The sequence below is a fragment of the Oncorhynchus tshawytscha genome, linkage group LG15, assembly GCF_018296145.1.
Source record: "Oncorhynchus tshawytscha isolate Ot180627B linkage group LG15, Otsh_v2.0, whole genome shotgun sequence".
Classification (NCBI taxonomy): Eukaryota; Metazoa; Chordata; class Actinopteri; order Salmoniformes; family Salmonidae; genus Oncorhynchus; species Oncorhynchus tshawytscha.
Window position 1 is genome coordinate 39,872,099 of NC_056443.1, and position 18,032 is coordinate 39,890,130.

General features: G+C 44.6%; 1 protein-coding gene across 2 annotated transcripts in view; it reads right to left on the reverse strand.

The window, feature by feature from the left end:
- The window catches only part of LOC112236860 (atrial natriuretic peptide-converting enzyme), an 84,363-nt gene that overhangs the window by 21,910 nt on the left and 44,421 nt on the right, over positions 1–18,032 (reverse strand). For both annotated transcript variants that reach the window (XM_042298586.1, XM_042298587.1), the window contains exons 4-9: positions 17,569–17,676; positions 15,274–15,384; positions 14,273–14,395; positions 13,324–13,398; positions 10,972–11,203; positions 7,008–7,144 (exon numbers count right to left, since the gene is read on the reverse strand). In XM_042298586.1, coding sequence (XP_042154520.1) covers positions 7,008–7,144; positions 10,972–11,203; positions 13,324–13,398; positions 14,273–14,395; positions 15,274–15,384; positions 17,569–17,676 — 786 coding nt within the window. The remainder of the gene's footprint in view (positions 1–7,007; positions 7,145–10,971; positions 11,204–13,323; positions 13,399–14,272; positions 14,396–15,273; positions 15,385–17,568; positions 17,677–18,032) is intronic.

Sequence of the window (18,032 nt, forward strand, 5' to 3'; positions counted from 1 at the left end):
CCAAGCCCCTCCCTTCTACTAACCAACAACATCCGGGTCAGGTAGTAGACAGGTGAAGAATAACCAAGCCCCTCCCTTCTACTAACCATCAACATCCGGGTCAGGTAGTAGACAGGTGAAGAATAACCAAGCCCCTCCCTTCTACTAACCATCAACATCCGGGTCAGGTAGTAGACAGGTGAAGAATAACCAAGCCCCTCCCTTCTACTAACCAACAACATCCGGGTCAGGTAGTAGACAGGTGAAGAATAACCAAGCCCCTCCCTTCTACTAACCATCAACATCCGGGTCAGGTAGTAGACAGGTGAAGAATAACCAAGCCCCTCCCTTCTACTAACCAACAACATCCGGGTCAGGTAGTAGACAGGTGAAGAATAACCAAGCCCCTCCCTTCTACTAACCATCAACATCCGGGTCAGGTAGTAGACAGGTGAAGAATAACCAAGCCCCTCCCTTCTACTAACCATCAACATCCGGGTCAGGTAGTAGTCAGGTGAAGAATAACCAAGCCCCTCCCTTCTACTAACCATCAACATCCGGGTCAGGTAGTAGTCAGGTGAAGAATAACCAAGCCCCTCCCTTCTACTAACCATCAACATCCGGGTCAGGTAGTAGTCAGGTGAAGAATAACCAAGCCCCGGTTGGGGGACAAAATGGCGCGATAAGAACGGTCTTGGAAGCAATAGCAGGCCATTCAGCTGAAATACAGAGCGTTGTGAAACGTGTTGTTGAGGCGGAAGGGAGAATTGCTGCAGTGGAAACTTCAACTACATCTATAGACGCTAAGATAAAAGCACTTGAGAAACAGGTGCGCGAAATGGCGGAGCACATTGACGACTTGGATAATCGAGGACGCAGATGCAATATTTGTGTTGTGGGACTCCCGGAAAATTCTGAAGGGACACGTTCAGTAAAATTCTTTGAGGAATGGATCCCTGGCTACCTACAAATGGACACTAAGGCTGGTCGTGTGAAGCTGGACAGAGCCCATCCCTCTCAAGCACCAATACCCGGTCCCAATCAGCGCCCACGGCCGGTGGTTATAAAGTTCCACAACTTCACCGACAAGCAGCGCGTCATGGATGCGGCTAGAAACATCGGCTCTGATGGTAGTCAACATAAAGGTCCAAAGGTCTCATACTTCAATGATTATTCCACAGCGGTTGTACGAAGACGCAAAGCGTTTGATGAGGCGAAGGCTCGACTCAGGAGAATGAAGATGGACTACGCACTGTTGTACCCGGCCACATTGAAGATTATAGTCAACGGATCACCTAAAAAGCTCTACACACCTGAAGAGGCTGCTGCGTTTATTGACTCTCTCGGGTAAATAACTTTATGCTGCACCTCCACAGCATTGAATAACTTATTTTTGGTTGAATCTGATCATGAAACAGTGGTGTGAGTCCTCACGTACTCCGGCTCAGTAATATTCATATCATTATTATTTTTCTTGCTAAAGTAATAGCCGCTATAGCTCAGGCTGAGATATGTGTGAATCCATATTGGTGCCCAGGCTTGGTTTTAGGTGGAAGAGCCTCAATCTTCTTCTGTTGATTTTCTTTTCCATATATATAAAGGATGAGGCTATTGAGCGGCAATGCGGACTTAAGAGTCTACATTGGAGAGTTGAAATCCCCTGCATGTTAGCTAGTGGGAAAACCCCTTTTGGATTTTTACATGTTTAATTTTGGGGTTTAGTATAGTTCAAGTTCAGGGTTCATATTTTTGTTTATGCTCAGTGAGATAGAGGAGAGTTCAACACATGGAAAAAGGTACCACCCCACTTTTACAGTAGGATCCAGTCTGGATATTGAATGGTCAAGATACAATGGCAGATAACAGACTGTATGTACGTGGAACATTAGAGGGAGCCATAACCCCATTAAAAGGAAGAACGTACTGTCTTTTTTGAAAAAGAAAATATTGATATCGCCCTGTTGCAAGAAACTCATTTGGATGATAAGGAGCACCTGAAACTACAACAAGGAGGGTTTGGTCAAGTGTTTTTCTCATCATTTACATCCAGAAGTAGAGGTGTAGCAATTCTGCTGAAAAAGAACTTACCACTTCAGGTCTTGAATTGTGTGAAAGATTAATTTGGTCGCTTTGTGATAATTAATGGTACTTTACAAGGGCAGAACATTTCCATAATGAATATTTACTTTATTTACTTCCCCCTGCTCACCCCCTGATTTCCTCACTAAGGCATTTCTAGACTTTTCAGAATTAAACTCAAACACTGCAGTGGTTGGAGGAGATTTTAACTGCTTGTTGAACCCCCTTATTGATAGGTTTCCCAGTGGTATAGCTTCACTCTCTCCTCAAGCTAAGTCACTTAAAGTTATTTGTGATGATCTGGGGTGTTACGTTCCCCAGATTATGTGTTGTAGTTTGTGTATTTACATGTGTTTATTTCAGGAAATGGCTTCCTGAAATCCCTCAAGCAGCTGATTGGTCGACTCCAGGGCTAATTGGAGAGCTGACCCCGCCTCCTCGTCAAGACACAGCTGTCTCCAATTACCCATTCCTTCTGAAGCTATATAAAAGCCAGTGTTCTGTTCAGGGGGAGATCTCTTTTTTTTTTGGAGGTAGAGATTTTGCTGGAGGTAGGGATTGCTGAGATTGAGTGTGATAGAGGTTGATTTTGTTGGAAAGTGGTATGTTCTGTGAGTTTGTTGCTCAGATAGAGCTTATTTGACATCCTTTTGTTTCTTAGTTTGTTTAAAATTGTTTAATATTCTGTTTCATTTGTTCCCAGGGGGGGAAGGGGAAGGCACCTAGGGAGTGCTTAGGCAAGAGGCCCACGGGCATACATATACCCGTAGCATATTCGCTGTCTAGACACACTAGGTAAGACCTGGGCGGACCACCCCTTGTATTTTGGTTAGGGCACCAGGTGGTGCTAAATTAGGTAAGTAGTGGGTAGGCAGGTGAGATAGGAGAGGGGGGCTTTGAGATTTACTTTCTTTGCTTTGGTTCCGTCCAGCCCCTTTTCCCCATATTACCGTGTAAAGGAATAAAGTCCTTGTAAACGGTACCACATTCTGCCTGTTGTCATTCTTACTTGCACCTACAGTCCATACCTTTTCGCTTCACAGAGAGTTTAGTTGTAGCAGGGTGTTGCGTTCCCTCTTCATAGAGGCGTGCGTAACATGGGGTATGCGGATGTCTGGAGAGCTTTTCATTCCTCCAACAGAGAGTTCACTTTTTTCTCTGCACCTCATGGATGTCAGACTAGAATAGATTATTTTTTTATGCCCAAAATGTCTTTGCAGTCTGTTTTATCCGCTAGGATAGGAAGCATAGTCATATCTGATCATGCTGAGGTGATCCTGGACATAAAACTCAACGGGGCATTCAATCGGTCAAGACATTGGAGGTTGAACACAACCATTCTTAAAGACCATACATTCACATCATATTTTATAACAGAGTTTAAAGCATTTTTCTCTATTAACTCTCAATCAACAGATAACCCCTCGCTCCTTTGGGAGACCTGTAAAGCGTATGCCAGGGGTCTGATTATGTCATACACAGCTACTAAGAGACGGAAAAAGCGGGAAAAGCAAAAAGTGTTAGAGGGTGAATTAGGAACTAAAGAGAAGGACTACATTAAAACGCCCACTCCTGCCCTACTAAAGGAAATATCAGTCATTAGATCAACGTTAGACTCTCTCCTAACACAGGACGCTGAAAAGAAAATGAGATTTGTCAGGCAAAAGCTATATGAACATGGCGATAAGCCAGGAAAGTACTTGGCATACCCATCTAAAAAGAGGGCTGACTCTCAGTCAATTGCTACTATTACTGATTCTGATGGTAATCATTTATATGAAAATAAATTGATAAGTGACTCATTTAAGAAATTTTATACAAACCTTTATGCCTCAGAACTGCCAAAGGATGCACCCAAATTAATGGAGAACTTCTTTTGTAAGATTGAGCTCCCTACTATCTCCGAAGGGCAGAGGTCCCTCCTTAATGCCCCTATTACCAAGGAAGAGATAATGTTCGCAATTTCAGAATCTGCAAAATGGTAAGGCCCCAGGACCAGACGGGTTTTGTAGTGAGTTCTATAAAGAGTTCCATGGCCTGATCCTTGAGCCATTGCGTGATATGTTTAACCACTCATTTTCAAATGACCAAACGCTGAGAGAAGCCAACATTTCACTTATTCTCAAAAAGGGAAAATGTCCAGAGTCTTGTTCCTCATACAGACCAATTTCCCTTCTGAATGTGGATAGAAAATTGCTTTCTAAAATTCTAGCCACAAGATTAGAGGACTCACTGCCACTAATTGTGAAAGGAGACCAAACTGGCTTCATTAGGGTCCGTAAGTCATGCAACAACGTCAGGCGGCTTCTTAATGTAATTCAAGCCTACCAACAAAGTGCTGTGGATGGTCTTGTGCTCTCCCTAGATGCTGAGAAAGCATTTGATCGTGTGGAGTGGTCTTACCTATTATTTGCTCTAAATAAATTTGGTCTGGGGGACAACTTTATAAAATGGGTGAAAGTTTTATATGATGATCCTCAGGCTGCTGTCCTTACTAATGGGCTACGGTCAAATAGCTTCTCTATACACAGAGGTACCAGACAGGGCTGTCCTTTATCCCCCCTCCTCTTTGCACTCGTTATGGAACCACTGGCCGAGGCCATCAGGGTAACGCCTGCTATACAGGGGCTGCTCATTGGTGATGTTCACCATAAAATAAGCTTGTATGCTGATGATGTCCTGATATTCATCTCTAGTCCCGAGACTTCAATTACATCTCTTATTAATATTATTGAATTATTCAGTGAATTCTCAGGCTACAAGATTAACCTTACTAAGTCAGAGGCTATGCCACTTGGTAGCCTACACTCTGTACCTAATACTTCTCCCCCTTCCCTTTTAAATGGTCTCCCTCAGGTTTCATGTATCTGGGTATATTTGTAACTCCTAAATTCCAGCTAATGTACAAAGCCAATTTTGTTCCCTTGTTTGATACAATAAGACAGGATCTGGAGCGCTGGAACTCTCTCCCGATTTCTTGGTTGGGTAGAATATCCCTCTTGAAAATGAACATTTTACCTAGACTACTTTACCCAATCCAAATGATCCCAGTATTACTCTCCAATAAGGTAATAAAGGATGTAAATGGATGGCTAAGTTCCTTTATATGGAATAAACGCAAGCCAAGACTTAAGATGGCAATATTGCAGCTGCCAAGTTCTATGGGCGGCTTGGACCTGCCCAATATCAGGTTCTATCAATGGTGTGCCCACCTTTGTTATATTTCTGACTGGATCACAAATGATGACTCCTCTATTTGGTTAGACATTGAGACTTCTCTTTCAAAATACCCCTTACAGGATCTTTTATTTTTCAGAAGTTTCAAGTCTGTAGAAGACCACTGCAATAATCCCGTTACACTTAACACACTCAAAGTATGGAGGTCAGTTCAACGCTTCCTGGGAAGGTCCAAACTAACCTCTGCTCTTACCCCAATTCTTAACCCAGATTTCAGTCCAGGATTGCTGGATGCTGGCTTTAACTTATGGCTTAATAAGGGCATACGCAGGCTAAATGACTTATTTGCTGATAAGATTTTGTTGTCATTTGAGCAGATGGTTGAGAAATATCGACTCCCAAAGCAGGACTTTTCCGCTTCCTACAAGTAAGACATTATATTCTGAAGAGCACCACCTTAATTGGTAACCCTGATGTGTCTGTCATTGAAAGAATGCTTTTTTCCCACAAATGAAAATGTCTGTAAGTCTGTTTTATGATACTTTAAGGTCCTTTTCTGCTGTCAACACACGGAGGGTGAAACAAGTGTGGGAGAAAGAATTGTCTGTTACTATTGACGAAGAGATGTGGGAGGACATTTGGAGATATGCAAAAACAATATCTATATGTAACTGTACTAGAGCAATCCAATTAAGAATAATACACAGATTGCATATATCCCCAAATCGCAGACATGCTTTTTTTTAGCCCCACTTCCTCTTCCCCTCAGTGTCTTAAATGCAAAACTGATACAGGCACCCTAACACATTGTTTATGGTCATGTACCAAAATACAAAGATACTGGTCTGGTGTTCTGCAAGAAATTGAAAAGATCCTAGGGGTTGATCTAGAATTGGACCCAGTTTCTTTACTGTTAGGTCTCCCTAGTAGGCATGTTACTTCTGTCGGTAAAAGGAGGCTTTACAACATCCTTACCTTCGCAGCGAGGAAAAACATCCTTTTACAGTGGATTAGTGATAAGGTTCCTTCTATTAAAGATTGGCATAAGATACTATTTGAATGGGTGCCTCTGGAATATCTGACATGTACATTGCATTCTAAAACAGACCAGTTCTACAAAGTATGGGAACCTTATCTAAATGACCTAGAACCTGAGGTATCAGCTATTATGCTGCAAGGATTCTCTTAGAATGGCGGGGATCTATGTATTTCAGAACTACACTGTACGTTCCATGTGTGGAACCTAACCTCTTGGTTTAAACTGAGCTTTTTTGTTTAATTTCTGTTTGTAAGTTTGTTTAAAATGTATGTATTGAGAGACGCGGTGATGGTGATGGGGTGAGAGAAGCACAGAGCGGGAAGAGGAAAATGGTGTACGGATGTATGGGTGTGTATATGTGTGTGTGTGTGTGTGTGTGTATGTATGCGTGTGTGTGTGTATATGCATGGGTATATGTATGTGTGTGTATGTATGTATGTGTATATATATGCACGTAGATATGTGTAAGTGGGTGCTGTTTTTCTTGTTTTTGTTCTGTGTGCTTTGTCTCTGTTGTTGTATCTCTTAATATGGGTGAAAATTGTGAAATTCCAATAAAAATACCGCTACAAAAAAAAAAAAAACCAAGCCCCTCCCTTCTACTAACCATCAACATCCGGGTCAGGTAGTAGACAGGTGAAGAATAACCAAGCCCCTCCCTTCTACTAACCATCAACATCCGGGTCAGGTAGTAGACAGGTGAAGAATAACCAAGCCCCTCCCTTCTACTAACCATCAACATCCGGGTCAGGTAGTAGACAGGTGGGTCCGTCTTCAGGGAACTGGTTACAGTCTGTGTCCTCTGGCCATTGAAGACCCACAATACCCAGCACAGACTCACAGCGCTCCTTAGAGCTGCGACACAATGACCTGCAACAACACAGATAAACATTATACATAAACTCAGCAAAAAAAGAAACGTCCTCTCACTGTCCACTGCGTTTATTTTCAGCAAACTTAACATGTGTAAATATTTGTATGAACATAATAAGATGAGACATAAACTGAACAAGTTCTACAGACATGTGACGAACAGATATTGAATAATGTGTCCCTGATCAAAGGGGGGGTCAAAATAAAAATTAATAACAGTCAGCATTAAGTACTGCAGTGCATCTCCTCCTCATGGACTGCACCAGATTTACCAGTTCTTGCTGTGAGATGTTACCCCACTCTTCCACCAAGGCACCTGCAAGTTCCCAGACATTTCTGGGGGGAATGGCACTAGCCCTCACCCTCCGATCCAACAGGTCCCAGACGTGCTCAATGGGATTGAGATCCGGGCTCTTCGCTGGCCATGGCAGGACACTGACATTCCTGTCTTGCAGGAAATCACGCACAGAACGAGCAGTATGGCTGGTGGCATTGTCATGCTGGAGGGTCATGTCAGGATGAGCCTGCAGGAAGGGTACCACATGAGGGAGGGTCATGTCAGGATGAGCCTGCAGGAAGGGTACCACATGAGGGAGGAGGATGTCTTCCCTGTAAAGCACAACGTTGAGATTGCCTGTAATGACAACAAGCTCAGTCCGATGATGCTGTGACACACCGCCCCAGACCATGAAGGACATTCCACCTCCAAATCGATCCCATTCCAGGATACAGGCCTCAGTGTAAAGCTCATTCTTTTGACGATAAACACAAATAATCCCATCACCCCTGGTGAGACAAAACCGTGACTCGTCAGTAAAAAGCACTTTTTACCAGTCCTGTCTGGTCCAGCGACGGTGGGTTTGTGTCCATAGGCGACGATGTTGCTGGTAATGTCTGGTGAGGACCTGCCTTACAACAGGCCTACAAGCCCTCAGTTCAGCCTCTCTCAGCCTATTGCGGACAGTCTGAGAACTGATGGAGGGATTGTGCGTTCCTGGTGTAACTCGGGCAGTTGTTGTTGCCGTCCTGTACCTGTCCCGCAGGTGTGATGTTCGGATGTACCGATCCTGTGCAGGTGTTGTTACACGTGGTCTGCCACTGCGAGGACGATCAGCTGTCCGTCCTGTCTCCCTGTAGCGCTGTCGTAGGCGTCTCACAGTACGGACAATGCAATTTATTGCCCTGGCCACATCTGCAGGCCTCATGCCTCCTTGCAGCATGCCTAAGGCACGTTCACATAGGTGAGCAGGGACCCTGGGCATCTTTCTTTTGGTGTTTTTCAGAGTCAGTAGAAAGGTCTCTTTAGTGTCCTAGGTTGTCATAGCTGTGACCTTAATTGCCTACCGTCTGTAAGCTGTTAGTGTCTTAACGACCGTTCCACAGGTGCATGTTCATTAATAGTTTATGGTTCATTGAACAAGCATGGGAAACAGTGTTTAAACCCTTTACAATGAAGATCTGTGAAGTTATGGGGTAGCCTAGTGGTTAGAGCGTTGGACTAGTAAGCGGAATGTTGCAAGTTCAAATCCCCAAGCTGACGAGGTACAAATCTGTCGTTCTGCCCTTGAACAAGCAGTTAACCCACTGTTCCTAGGTCGTCATTGAAAATAAGAATTTGTTCTTAACTGACTTGCCTAGTAAAATAAAGGTTAAATAAAAAACTAAAAAAATAACTAATTTTAAGAATTATCTTTGAGACAGGGTCATGAAAAAGGGACATTTCTTTTTTTGCTGAGTTTACAACACACAGATAAACATAAATTAATAACAGTCTCTACTGGATGGTATTTATAACAGTCTGTACTGTCTGTTATTTATAACAGTCTACTGGTCTCTACTGGTCTCTACTGGATGGTATTTATAACAGTCTCTACTGGATGGTATTTATAACAGTCTCTACTGTCTGGTATTTATAACAGTCTCTACTGTCTGGTATTTATAACAGTCTCTACTGTCTGGTATTCATAACAGTCTCTACTGGATGGTATTTATAACAGTCTCTACTGGTCTCTACTGTGTGGTATTTATAACAGTCTCTACTGGATGGTATTTATAACAGTCTCTACTGGATGGTATTTATAACAGTCTCTACTGGTCTCTACTGGATGGTATTTATAACAGTATCTCCTGGGTGGTATTTATAACAGTCTGTACTGGTCTCTACTGTCTGGTATTTATAACAGTCTCTACTGTCTGGTATTTATAACAGTCTCTACTGTCTGGTATTTATAACAGTCTCTACTGGATGGTATTTATAACAGTCTCTACTGGATGGTATTTATAACAGTCTCTACTGTCTGGTATTCATAACAGTCTCTACTGGATGGTATTTATAACAGTCTCTACTGGTCTCTACTGTGTGGTATTTATAACAGTCTCTACTGGATGGTATTTATAACAGTCTCTACTGGATGGTATTTATAACAGTCTCTACTGGATGGTATTTATAACAGTCTCTACTGGTCTCTACTGGATGGTATTTATAACAGTATCTCCTGGGTGGTATTTATAACAGTCTGTACTGGTCTCTACTGTCTGGTATTTATAACAGTCTCTACTGGATGGTATTATAACAGTCTCTACTGGATGGTATTTATAACAGTCTCTACTGTCTGGTATTCATAACAGTCTCTACTGGATGGTATTTATAACAGTCTCTACTGGATGGTATTTATAACAGTCTCTACTGGATGGTATTTATAACAGTCTACTGGTCTCTACTGGATGGTATTTATAACAGTCTCTACTGTCTGGTATTCATAACAGTCTCTACTGTCTGGTATTCATAACTGTCTCTACTGGATGGTATTTATAACAGTCTCTACTGGTCTCTACTGTCTGGTATTTATAACAGTCTCTACTGTGTGGTATTTATAACAGTCTCTACTGTCTGGTATTTATAACAGTCTCTATTGGATGGTATTTATAACAGTCTCTACTGTCTGGTATTCATAACAGTCTCTACTGTCTGGTATTCATAACAGTCTCTACTGTCTGGTATTTATAACAGTCTCTACTGTCTGGTATTTATAACAGTCTCTACTGTGTGGTATTTATAACAGTCTCTACTGGATGGTATTTATAACAGTCTCTACTGGGTGGTATTTATAACAGTCTCTACTGTCTGGTATTTATAACAGTCTCTACTGTGTGGTATTTATAACAGTCTCTACTGGATGGTATTTATAACAGTCTCTACTGTGTGGTATTTATAACAGTCTCTACTGTCTGGTATTTATAACAGTCTCTATTGGATGGTATTTATAACAGTCTCTACTGGTCTCTACTGGATGGTATTTATAACAGTCTCTACTGTGTGGTATTTATAACAGTCTCTACTGTGTGGTATTTATAACAGTCTCTACTGTCTGGTATTTATAACAGTCTCTACTGTGTGGTATTTATAACAGTCTCTACTGTCTGGTATTTATAACAGTCTCTACTGTCTGGTATTCATAACAGTCTCTACTGTCTGGTATTCATAACAGTCTCTACTGGAATCTACTGGAGTCTGCTGGACTCTACCGTGTGCCTGTACTGACCTGCAGGGGGGCAACCTCTGGTGTGTGTGTGTAGTGGTTCTGGTACTGACCTGCAGGGGGGCAACCTCTGGTGTGTGTGTAATGGTACTGACCTGCAGGGGGCAACCTCTGGTGTGTGTGTAATGGTTCTGGTACTGACCTGCAGGGGGCACCCTCTGGTGTGTGTGTAATGGTTCTGGTACTGACCTGCAGGGGGGCAACCTCTGGTGTGTGTGTAGTGGTTCTGGTACTGACCTGCAGGGGGGCAACCTCTGGTGTGTGTGTAGTGGTTCTGGTACTGACCTGCAGGGGGGCACCCTCTGGTGTGTGTGTGAGTCACACTTGGGGACCAACATGGTACAGGCGAAGAACATGAGGTATTTATAACAGTTGGTCTGAACCAGGGCTGGGAACAGAGAAGACTCCCAGGAGACAGAGCTCTCGCTCTGGGTCGCGTGGCCAAGGTAGTTAGGGTAGGTGGTGCTGTTGTAGGGCAAGTTCATACACAGCTCTAAAGTAATGGGCTCACAATGACCTGCAGGGCAAGAAAGAAAAGAGAGAGAGAGAGAGAGAGAGAGAGAGAGAGAGAGAGAGAGAAAGAACAGGATAAATACTATAATAGGTATGTGCAGATTTCCGTTTCAAGACGATCCGATATTAACAGTTGAAGTCAGAAGTTTAAATACACTTACTAAGTAACTAATTTATTTCACTGTTTATATCTTTATTGTTGTTACAGTTACATACACTTAGGTCATTAAAACTAGTTTACATACACTGATGTTGGAGTCATTAAAACTAGTTTACATACACTGATGTTGGAGTCATTAAAACTAGTTTACATACACTGATGTTGGAGTCATTAAAACTAGTTTACATACACTGATGTTGGAGTCATTAAAACTAGTTTACATACACTGATGTTGGAGTCATTAAAACTAGTTTACATACACTGATGTTGGAGTCATTAAAACTAGTTTACATACACTGATGTTGGAGTCATTAAAACTAGTTTACATACACTGATGTTGGAGTCATTAAAACTAGTTTACATACACTGATGTTGGAGTCATTAAAACTAGTTTACATACACTGATGTTGGAGTCATTAAAACTAGTTTACATACACTGATGTTGGAGTCATTAAAACTAGTTTTTCAACCACTCCACAAATTTCTTGTTAACACAAAATCCAGAGAGGGGCCATTGATCAAGTGGACTTTGTCTCATGCAAAGGAATGTTGATTTATAATTATGCAGACGAATAATGTGAAATATCATGATTAGTATATCTGCATAATCACTGTTATCCAACTGATATTCTCCCCTTTCCATCATCATGTGAACCCCGTTCATTGCTGCTCGGAGCAAAATTCCACTCCACTCGCTTTGGCAATGTAAACATACACTGAGTGAACAAAACATGAGGAACACCTTTCTAATACTGAGTTGCACTTTTGCCCTCAGAAAAGCCTCAATTCATCCGGGCTCTACAAGTGTTGAAAGTATTACACAGGGATGTTGACTCAAGTTGTCTGGATGTCCTTTGGGTGGTGGACCATTCTTGATTCACACAGGAAACTGTTGAGTGTGAATAAAACCCAGCAGCATTGTAGTTCTTGACACATTAAAACCAGTGCAACTGGCACCTACTACCATACCCCATTCAAAGGCACTTAAATATTTTGTCTTGCCCATTCACCCTCTGAATGACACACACACACAATCCATGTCTCAATTGCCTCAAGACATAAAAATCCTTCTTTAACCCGTCTCCTCCCCTTCATCTACACTGATTGAAGTGGATTTAACAAGTGACATCAATAAGGGATCATATAGTTTTCACCTGGATTCACCTGGTCAGTCTTATGGAAAGTCCCTAATGTTTTTGTACACTCAGTGTGCCAATAAAGGCCCTTTGAATTGAGAGAGAGAGAGCGAATGAGAGGAGAGTTAATTACATTTGACCCCCCCGCCCTTTGTTTTTACACTGCTGCTACTTGCTGTTTATTATCTATGGATAGTTGCTTTACAAATGACCTCGACTAACCAGTACATTGACTTGGTACCGGTACCCCTGTATATAGCCTTGTTATTGTAAATGTCTTGTGTTAATTGTATTTATTTATTTATTTAAAAACTTTTATTTAACCAGGCAAGTCAGTTAAGAACAAATTCTTATTTTCAATGACGGCCTACCGGAGAACTGCCTTGTTCAGGGGAAGAACAACAGATTTTTACCTTGTCAGCTTGGGGATTCGATCCAGCAACCTTTCGGTTACTAGCCCAACGCTCTGATCACTAGGCTACCTTTAACCGATTGTTTGATTTTACTTTAGTTTATTTAGTAAATATCTTCTTGAACTGCGTTGTTAGTTAAGGGCTCGTCAGTAAGCGTTTCACGGTAAGGTCAACACCTGTTGTATTCGGCGCATATGACAAATAAAATGTTATTTGTATAGGTCGTTAGGGTAGGGAGTGGAGTTTGAATCGAACCAGGAATCCTCTGCCTCACAAACACAATGTCACCGCTTGACCAAGTCTTAGCCATTTACGCTACAGAGTAGACCAAGTCTTAGCCATTTACGCTACAGAGTAGACCAAGCATTAGAAGTGAGTTTATAAACCCACATCTGCCACACCCCCCCACACTTACTGCAGTTGTTACGGGCATCACACGTGCTGGGAGTAGAGGGACAGCTGGGCTGGCCAGGAGGACACGCACCCTGAACTGAGAGATACACATGTTAGTGTGTGTGTGTGTGTGTGTGTGTGTGTGTGTGTGTGTGTGTGTCATCAGTCTGTGTGTGTGTGTGTCATCAGTCTGTGTGTGTGTGTGTGTGCGTCATCAGTCTGTGTGTGTGTGTCATCAGTCTGTGTGTGTGTGTGTCATCAGTATGTGTGTGTGTGTGTGTGTGTGTGTGTCATCAGTCTGTGTGTGTGTATTCAGTCTATGTGTGTGTCATCAGACAGTGTGTGTGTGTGTGTTTTGAGACTGTGTGTTATCAGTGTGTGTGTGTGTGTCATCAGTCTGTGTGTTTGTGTGTGTGTGTGTGTGTGTGTGTGTGTGTGTGTGTGTGTGTGTCATCAGTCTGTGTGTGTTGGTGTGTGTGTGTCATCAGACTGTGTGTGTGTGTCATCAGACTGTGTGTGTCACTAGACTGTGTGTGTCACCAGACTGTGTGTGTCATCAGACTGTGTGTCTTCAGACTGTGTGTGTCACCAGACTGTGTGTGTCATCAGACTGTGTGTCATCAGACTGTGTGTCATCAGACTGTGTGTTTCATCAGACTGTGTGTTTCATCAGACTGTGTGTCATCAGACTGTGTGTTTCATCAGACTGTGTTTCATCAGACTGTGTGTTTCATCAGACTGTGTGTCATCAGACTGTGTGTCATCAGACTGTGTGTTTCATCAGACTGTGTGTTTCATCAGACTGTGTGTTTCATCAGACTGTGTGTTTCATCAGACTGTGTGTTTCATCAGACTGTGTGTTTCATCAGACTGTGTGTTTCATCAGACTGTGTGTTTCATCAGACTGTGTGTTTCATCAGACTGTGTGTTTCATCAGACTGTGTGTTTCATCAGACTGTGTGTTTTCTTACTATGTAGTTGAGTACAGTTTTCCTCATCACTGCCATCCTTGCAGTCATCCTCTCCGTCACATCTGAAGGCACTAGGAACACACAGACCATTCCTACATTCCATCAGACCCTGGGATTTACAGGCTACGGAGAGAGGAGAGAGGGGAGAGAGAGGGGAGAGAGAGGGGAGAGGGAGGAGGGGAGAGAGGAGGGGAGAGATAGGGGAGGGGAGAGGAAAGAGGAGAGAGAGAGGGGAGGGGAGAGGAAAGAGGAGAGAGAGAGAGGGGAGGGGAGAGGAAAGAGGAGAGAGGGGAGGGGAGAGAGGGGAGAGAGAGGGGAGAGAGAGGGGGAGAGAGGGGAGAGAGAGGGAGAGAGAGAGGGAGAGAGAGGGGAGAGAGAGGGGGAGAGAGAGGGGGAGAGAGGGGGAGAGAGAGGGGAGAGAGAGGAGAGAGAGGGGAGAGAGGAGAGAGAGGAGAGAGATGAGAGAGGGAGAGAGGAGAGAGAGAGGAGAGAGGGGAGAGAGGAGAGAAGGGAGAGAAGGGAGAGAGAGGAGAGAAGGGAGAGAGGGGAGAGAGGAGATAAGGAGGAGAGAGAGGGAGAGAGGAGAGAAGGGAGAGAGGGGAGAGAGAAGAGATAAGGGAGAGAGAGGAGAGAGGGGAGAGGGAAGAGAAGGGAGAGAGGGGAGGAGAGAGGGGAGAGAGAGAGGGGAGAGAGAGAGGGGAGAGAGAGAGGGGAGATGAGAGGAGAAACGAGAGAGAGAGGAGAGAGGTTAGGAAGAGACTGACCTACACTTCATCAGGCTTACAGGAGAGAATGACAATATCATTATAGCATGGAAGTTGTGGCTCAATGTAGTTCAGTTTTTACAAGGTAATGAAATAAAATGATACAAATGATAGTATATAGCTGTGATAATCTGATGTGACTAACGATAACAACAAAGATAATGTCATTAAAGGAATTAAACGATACTGAAATTGTTGAATGATATTGTGATAGTTGTGATAATGATGTTGACTTACAGCAGTTTAGTTCGTCACTCTTGTCCAGACAGTCATGATCTCCATCACACACCCAGTCCCTGGTAACACATCTCCCATCCTCACAGCGGTGTTCCCTGACTGGGTCACACACTGACACAGAGAATAGAGTATTCTGGTCTCTACATGTATCTAAAGGGCTCTACCAGTCCCTACCAGTCCCTTTCAATCTCTACCAGTCCAGTCTCTACCAGTCCCTACCAGTCCAGTCTCTACCAGTCCCTACCAGTCCAGTCTCTACCAGTCCCTACCAGTCCAGTCTCTACCAGTCCCTACCAGTCTCTACCAGTCCAGTCTCTACCAGTCCCTACCAGTCCAGTCTCTACCAGTCCCTACCAGTCCAGTCTCTACTAGTCCCTACCAGTCCAATCTCTACCAGTCCCTACCAGTCCAGTCTCTACCAGTCCAGTCTCTACCAGTCCCTACCAGTCCAGTCTCTACCAGTCCCTAAAGGACTCTACTAGTCTTTTCAGGACCTCTACAGGACCTCAATCAGTCTCTAATGGGCTCTACTAGTCTCAATTGGAGTACTGAGCTCTACTGGGCTCTACTATTCTTTACTGGGCTCTACTAGTCTCCACAAGACTCTACTGGGCTCTACGGGACTGTACCTGGCTCTACAAGACTCTACTGGGCTCTACGGGACTGCACCGGACTCTACAGAACTCTGCTGGACTGTACCTGGCTCTACAAGACGCTACTAGTCTCTACAGGACTCCATATGGATCTACAGGACTCTACCGGGCTCTATTGGACTCTACCAGGCTCTACCGGGCTCCACATGGCGCTACTGGGCTTCACCGGACTCTAAGTCTTTACAGGACTCTACTAATCTTCACAGGACTTTACTAGTCTCTGCAGCACTCTACTGGGCTCTACTAGTCTCTACATGACTAGTGTAGACTAGTCTCTAGAGTCCGGTAAAGACTAGTAGAGCCCAGTAGAATCCTGTAAAAACAGGACTCTACAGAGTCTACAGGACTCTGCGGGACTTGGCTGATTGTGGGAGCTGTCTTGTTAGACTTCAGTGTGGCTTTTGACATTATTGATCATAGTCTGCTGCTGGAAAAACATATGTTGTATGGCTTTACCCCCTCCGCTATAATGTGGATAAAGAGTAACCTGTCTAACAGAACACAGAGGGTGTTCTTCAATAGAAGCCTCTCAAATATAATCCAGGTAAAATCAGGAATTCACCAGGGTAGCTGTTTAGGCCCCTTGCTTTTTAACATTTTTACTAACAACATGCCACCTGCCGGCCTTTCGCCCCACCGGCCCTTCCCCTCTCCGGCCCTCCGCCCCTTCCCCCCTCCGGCCCTCCCCCTGCCGGCCCTCCGCCCCGCCGGCCCTTCCCCCTCCGGCCCTCCGCCCCGCCGGCCCATCCCCCCTCCGCCCCTCTGGCCCTCCGCCCCGCCGCCCCTTCCCCCGCCGGCCCCCTTCCCCCTCCGGCGCTCCGGCCCTTCCCCTCCGGCGCTCCGGCCCTTTCCCCCTCCGGCCCTTTCCCCCGCCGGCCCTTTCGCCCCGCCGGCCCTTCCCCCCTCCGATCCTTCGTCCCGCCGGCCCTTCCCCCCTCCGATCCTTCGCCCCGCCGGCCCTTCCCCCTCCGGCCCTTCCCCTCCGGCCCTTCCCCCCCGCCGGCCCTTCCCCCGCCGGCCCTTCGCCCCGATGGCCCTTCGCCCCGCCGGCCCTTCCCCCTCCGGCCCTTCCCCCTCCGGCCCTCCGCCCCGCCGGCCCTTCCCCCTCCGGCCCCCTACTCTACTGGTTTATATAGTGTGTGAGTGAGTATGTGTGCATTCATGTGTGTTTGTCCCTTAGTGTGTATTCTGTGTGTGTATTCTGTGTGAGTGAGTATGTGTGCATCCATGTGTGTTTGTCCCTTAGTGTGTATTCTGTGTGTGTGTGAGTATTCTGTGTGTATGTGTGTATTCTGTGTATGTGTGTGTATTCTGTGTATGTGTGTGTATTCTGTGTGTGTGTGTATGTGTGCATCCATGAGTGTTTGTCCCTTTGTGTGTGTATGTGTGTATTCTGTGTGTGTATGTGTATTCTGTGTGTGTGTGTGTATGTGTGTATTCTGTGTGTGTATGTGTATTCTGTGTGTGTGTGTGTATTCTGTGTGTGTATGTGTATTCTGTGTGTGTGTGTGTATGTGTGTATTCTGTGTGTGTATGTGTATTCTGTGTGTGTGTATGTGTGTATTCTGTGTGTGTATGTGTATTCTGTGTGTGTGTGTGTATTCTGTGTGTGTGTGTGTATTCTGTGTGTGTGTGTTCTCACCACAGCTGTGTTCGTCGCTGAGATCTCCACAGTCATCGTATCCATCACACACCATAGAGGGGGACACACAGCGTCCCGTCCCACACCTAAACTCCTCTTCTCCACACACTGGGAGGGGGTTGGGGGGGGAAGGAGGTTATGTTGGATTGACCAGTGATTGACCAGTGATTGACCAGTGATTGACCAGTGATTGACCAGTGATTGACCAGTGATTGACCAGTGATTGACCAGTGATTGACCAGTGATTGACCAGTGATTGACCAGTGATTGACCAGTGATTGACCAGTGATTGACCAGTGATTGACCAGTGATTGATTGTTGTTGAATGATGCCCGGGGGGAGTGTTGTTGAATGATGCCGGGGGGAGTGTTGTTGAATGATGCCCGGGGGGAGTGTTGTTGAATGATGCCCGGGGGGAGTGTTGTTGAATGATGCCCGGGGGGAGTGTTGTTGAATGATGCCCG